Source organism: Cnephaeus nilssonii, assembly GCF_951640355.1.
Source record: "Cnephaeus nilssonii genome assembly, chromosome: 3".
NCBI classification, from domain to species: domain Eukaryota; kingdom Metazoa; phylum Chordata; class Mammalia; order Chiroptera; family Vespertilionidae; genus Cnephaeus; species Cnephaeus nilssonii.
Window position 1 is genome coordinate 56,683,809 of NC_137074.1, and position 6,159 is coordinate 56,689,967.

The following is a 6,159-nucleotide window of genomic DNA, read 5'->3' on the forward strand; positions in this document are numbered from 1 at the left end:
ATCAATCACATCTAGAAAATATCTACACAGCAACATCTCTGCCAGTGCTTGACCAACACCTGGCACCATAGCCCAATCAAGTTGACTTATAAAAATAACCATCACATATGGCAACTCTTACGTTGAACCTTTTGAGGGACAGCACCCTTTACAGTCCCACCAGCAGTGTAAGAAGACTCTGGATCCTCCACAATTTTACCAATCTTCTTTATTATATCTATCCTAGTGTGAAGTGGTGTCTCATTGTGGGGATTTGCTTTTTAAAATTTAGTATTATGGTTCTAAGATTCATCTGTGTTGTCACATGTAGCTGTTCATTCATTTCACTGTGGTACATTTTCTTGTGTTAATATACCACAATTTATTGGCTCATTGTTCTATTGATGGACAATTGGGTTGTTTACAATTTTTTACTTTTATAAATAGAATATTCTTGTACAAAAGTACAAGTTTCTCTAGAGAATATGTGTGTATCTCAAAGTGGAATTGCTGATCTGTAGGGTATATAATACTCAAGCTTACAAGATAATGCCAACATGTTTTCCAAATGGCTTTTATCAATTTGCACTTCCATCACCAGTGTGTAAGATTTCTGTCTGTCTGTGCACATTTTTCTACCACTTGCAATTATCAAACCCTCTTTTACTAGTTTCATAATTTATATTTCCCCTGTTTTTAATGAAGTTAAGCATATTTTTATGTTTATTAGTCATATAATTGTTTTTTATTGAAATGCTTATCTTCATGTCTTTTGCCATTTAAAAAAATTGGGTCATTTTCTTTTTCAACTGTGCAGATTCTTTATATATTCTAGATATTAATCTCATATCGATTATACTAAATGTTACAGGCATCTGGTTTGTTTTTTCTTTTATGTGTTTGAGGAACAGAAGTTAATTTTAATACAATTTCTCATTAGTGCTATAGTTTATATTTATTGTATCTTTACATATTTACATTCTTGTGGCTAAGCAAGTTTATATGACATTTTCTCCCATTCCTCAAACAATTAGCATATCAACCTCTATAGCAGGGGTCCTCAAACTTTTTAAACAGGGGGCCAGTTCACTGTCCCTCAGACCGTTGGAGGGCCGGACTATAGTTTAAAAAAACTATGAACAAATTCCTATGCACACTGCACATATCTTATTTTGAAGCAGGACAGGCAGCGGCGGCAAAAACACCCGCATGTGGCCCGCGGGTCGTAATTTGAAGACGCCTGCTCTATAGGGATTATTCCTCCATATGTAACACTCTTTTTTTTTTTTTTTTTTTTTTTGCTTGAGACATGTCAGAGAATGGAAAAGATTGGAAAAAAACATCACAAGGCAGTTCATACTCAAGGCCTATGCCTTATAGACAGGATATATACTTAAATTCGGTTAGTGAAATATTCTACAGCTCCTCTAGATGTCAGATGATAGTGAACTCATAAAAAACTGTGGTCTGCCATTCCTTCTGTAACAAAGCTTATGTTGACGAGAACAGAACACACAATTAAGGGACTGGACTCTCTGTTGTAAGCCATGAGATAGAGAGACAAATGAAAAAATGATGTTTTTATCTCAACTTAGGAAGAGGACCACCAGGCTCGGGTAGAAGAGGCCATCACCCGCATGCTTGTGTGCGCCCTGAAAACTGCAGAGGACCCACACAGCACCAGGGCTTGGTTAAACCCAACGGAGGTAGGCCGCTCCTCGTTTCCATCGTGGCAGTTGGTATTCTGTAATAAATCAACCCTGGCTAGATTTATTTTCCAATTTATGTAACCACTCTAAAAGACTTCTCTTTTTCCTTAGGTTGAGGAAACATCCCATGAAGTCAATTGTCGCTACTTAAATAGAGCTGTTTCTGCCCTTTTTGATCATTACAGAACATCTAAGACAGCAGAAGTCCAAGCACTCAGAACAAACGGGGAGCACATGAAAAAGGAAGAATTCAACGTGCACACCCTCATGGAGGTAGAACAAACAGGTAGCCAGAACTTAACCTTGGGAACAGTAGGAGAGCAGGCAGCAAGTCCCTTTGGCCCTGATCTGGTTCCCGTACTACCGAGTTCTGAAGCACCTCCCGCAGAAACAGGAGGCATGTTTAAAAATGATGGTAAAGGCTTTGTTGGCAAAGACGGAGAGCACTTTGACAAATTGCACTTTACCAAGAAGCAACGAATGGTGAGTGGACGTGAGAATGAAATTGTTGAACAGATTGTTTCAAATAGTACTATGGCCCCTTCCCAAACATTCATTTCTACAGATGACTTACTGGACTGCTTGGTGAATCCACAAGTAACCAAGATAGTGGCACAACTTTTGATACAAGGAAGAAGCTTGTGATTGTAATAGAAAATGACTTTTTAAATAATACTTTAAACATATTTTTTAAATAGTATAATTTTTAAATAAAAGATGAAACAATGAAAAGTTTGTTTGCATCGGCTTGTAAATGTACTTGTTCTTACCTAGTTAAATTTCAACCTCTTGCCACCTTCTTGCATGCACATTGCTCTTTGCCCAAACTGACTCTTTGTTATTTGTGAGGCCTTCTTTCTGAGCCTTTTTTTCCCCTCTCCCATCCCTATTTCTCCTCAGCCTATTTCAAATGTAAGCCCCAAGTGTTCTCAACAGGGAATAATCTCTCCATCAGCCTTAAGCAGGGATCAGCCTACTGCTTGTTTTGTAATAAAGTTTTATTGGAACACAGCCATGCGATTTGTTTACATATTGTCTATGGTGGTTAGGGTTGTAGCGGCAGAGTTGAGTAGTGACAGAGACATTATGGCCCACAAAGCTGAAAATCTTCACTATCCCCTTACAGAAAACAAAAATTGCCAACTCCTGGCCTAATGCATCCACTGGGTAGATTCTAGCCTTGACCTGAAGTGATCACACTTCTAACACCTGCAGAATTCTCGCTGTTAATCCCTGTCATCCAGGGCAGGATACCAGTCGGGAGAAAAGTAGGTGGGGGTCCAACATGGAAGGAACTGGGAAATGTAGGAACACCAGTCCTGGGAACAAAAAGGCCTGGATGCTACTGATGCCCGAAACTGACTAAAAGCTTGGTTTGGTGAAATTGATCCCACTCATTACATTTGCAAGATCTGGGGATAATTATTGTCATTACTCTCTTAGTAAGAATTTACAACTTAGAAACCATATTGATCTCTGCGTAACCACTTATGAAACAAATACATAACCAAAGATAAAGTCACCTTTTTGATGAGCTCACTACTGGTCCCATCCTTCTCAGTCTTCAGATTGAAACTATCTGTAAATTAAACAAACAAAAAAACTGCCTTCCAGGAGAGAGCCGGGGAGGGAGGTGTTGTGTGAACATGACAGGAAAGGAGGATCTAGAAAAAAACCCTTCTGTAGCACTTGCCACCATCTGACCACTATATATTTACCTATTTATTTGATTGTTGTTTATCTTCCCCAACCAGAACCTCACAGCATGAGGGTTTAGACTTTGATTATTGCTGTATTCACAGAGCCAGATTAGTGACCAGAATATGGCAGGTGTTCATTAAATATCTGACTAAGTGGGTTATTCTTAAAAGGATGCCTTGTTGGCAATAATCCCTCAAATACAATGGGTTAAAGGATGTTTTAGTCAAGGGTATTATGTCCATGAACCTTAATAGGTGTATCTCTATTTTTAAAAATATATATTTTATTGATTTTTTACAGAAAGAACGGGAGAGGGATAGAGAGTCAGAAACATCCATCAGCTGCCTCCTGCACACCACCTACTGGGGATGTGCCCGCAACCAAGGTACATGCCCTTGACCAGAATCGAACCTGGGACCCTGCAGTCCACAGGCTGACGCTCTATCCACTGAGCCAAACCGGTTAGGGTGATATGTGTATCTCTATTGCAGAAATAAACATATCTTTGTCTTCAAAAATTTTATTTTTTATGTTTGTTACTCCTTTGACCACTGTTTTTCAAGTTGCAGGCTGTGACCCATTAGTGAGTCATAAATCAATCTAGTGGGTGAGACCAGCGTGTGTTTTTTAAATGGGACATAATAGATAATTTCAGTGAATTCAATAGTGAATGCAAGTATTCTGTGAAACTTTGCAGGAAAAGTATTTTTTTCAGGGTAAATATATTTCATAAAACTTTTCAGTTATATCTGTGTGTGTACTGAGCCTAATATAAAGTGTAATTCTTAATGTAGGTCAGAAACATTTGAAAGTTGTTCTGAGACAAAGCATTTAACTCAGAGGTTATAGTGTTTGACATGCAGAGCTGGAAACAGTTAAGACATTGGGCCCAGATGGTGTGGCTCAGTGGTTGAGCTTCGACATATGAACCAGGAGGTCATGATTCGATTCCCGGGCCGGATTGCAGGCTCGATCCCCAGTGTGGGGTGTGCAGGAAGCAACTGATCAATTGATGTTTCTTTCTCTCTCTCCCTCTCCCTTCCTTTCTGAAGTCAATAAAAAAATACAGTTTTAAAAAAATACATTTGTGTGAATGGACTGGAAGTGTAAATAGGTAATGGGAGATAATTTCCTGACTTCAAATAAAGATATTATGATGCAGCAAGAGATCCTGGCTATCTGCAAAAGGATAGCCTGAGAGAGAAGAGAGTGAAGGGGGAGGCTGTCAGCCACCTGGATACCTCAGTCCCGTTCATGCTCTGTTTCTCAGGTGAGTGAAATCTGCCTGTGTGAGTGAAATCAGTTATTAAAGCACTGACCCTGGAGCAGTGGTTCCCAACCCTTTTTTGGCCATGCCCCACCTCAGCATCTCTAAAACCTGATACCCCCCCATCGTGACATATAATTATTATTATTCAAAAAGTGAACTCCTATTCACATGGAGGAAGCTTAAAAAGCCATTAGCTGCCTAAGAACATGGCATCCATGAAAGAGAAAAACAAAAGAATGAAAGGACCATGGAAGTACTGAGGAAGAAATTGTTTAAAAAATAAAAATAATATGAAGTGATATGAAAAAAATAGCAAATGAAGTTTCAAAACAAAGACAACTGAAATGCATAAATATGTCACAATATATATTTATATACTGTGTATGAGGCCCCTAGAACCATAAGAAATGCAAAAAATTCACTGTTAATGACTCATTCTCGAATTGCCTCCCCTAAAAGTCAAATTGCCCCCCTGTGGGGGGTGTGCCCCACGTTGGGAACCTCTGCCTTAGAGGCTAGAGGGATTAAGGAATACAAGCTCATCCTGTGCCTAAAGTCACAGTAGGGCTGACCTATACAGTAGGCACAGTGGCTACAGCCTCTGAGCTTTGAGGGGTCCACAAAAATGTTTAGTTTCTTTAAAAAAAAAAAAAAAGAATATAATCCATCCTCGATTACATTCATGTTTATGTCAATGCAGTTGCAATGTACAAGTTTTAATTCTTAATAGAGTAAGAGGCCCCCAAAGGCTAAAGTGCCTGGGGCCCATGAAAGTCCTAATTGTGGGAACCCGGGGTTTCAGAAGCATTTGAGGTGCTTGCCGAAAATGCAGATTTCTGGGCGCCCTCTACAGCTACAGAATCTGACTCCTTTGGGATGGGCCAGGATTTACAGTCTCAGCAGACACCCCAGGTGATTTAAATACCCAAAACCTCTGACCAAGAGTCGGCCACTGTGACCTATCACAGGCTCAAGGTGGGCTTCTAGCAGCGGGGCCCCTTGCTGGGGTCAGTTTGCCCTTCAGGTTACTGAACTAAACCAGCGCTGTGCCCTTCCTGTAATTTTTAGCTGAATTTTGTTTTTAAAGAGAGACTGTTTTGTTTCAATCCTCACCCGAGGATATGCTTTTTATTGATTTTTTAAAATTAATTAATTTATTTATTTATTTTAGAGAGAGAGGAGGGAAGAGAGAGAGAAACATCGATGTGAAAGTAAAACATCAATCGGTTGCCTCCTTGTATGCACCCTGACCAGGGATCGAACCCACAATCTCAATATGTGCCCTGACTGGGAATCAAAACGGGAACCTTTTGGTACTCGGGACGACACTCGAACCCATTGACCCACCCTGCCAGGGCTCAGCCGAATAGTATTACTATTCTGAGGATCCTTTGATGCTGTCATATTTAACTGTGGTTTTTCTCAGCAGTGGCCTGTGTTCATCATCAAGCTCTCCTGTATCTGCCCTTGAGGATAAAAATGTTCACCACCAAATGACAT

General features: G+C 39.8%; 1 protein-coding gene across 3 annotated transcripts in view; it reads left to right on the top strand.

Moving 5' to 3' along the window:
* Window positions 1–3,033, top strand: part of HSPBAP1 (HSPB1 associated protein 1) — a 43,379-nt gene extending 40,346 nt beyond the window's left edge. Inside the window, exons 7-8 of one of the 3 annotated variants that reach the window (XM_079764915.1) lie at window positions 1,575–1,685; window positions 1,800–2,819. In XM_079764915.1, coding sequence (XP_079621041.1) covers window positions 1,575–1,685; window positions 1,800–2,333 — 645 coding nt within the window. In that variant the 3' untranslated portion in view covers window positions 2,334–2,819. Of the gene's footprint in view, window positions 1–1,574; window positions 1,686–1,799 lie in introns of all 3 variants that reach the window. The other 2 variants (XM_079764913.1, XM_079764914.1) reach the window with 2 other exon arrangements.
* The last annotated feature ends 3,126 nt before the right edge of the window (window positions 3,034–6,159 follow it).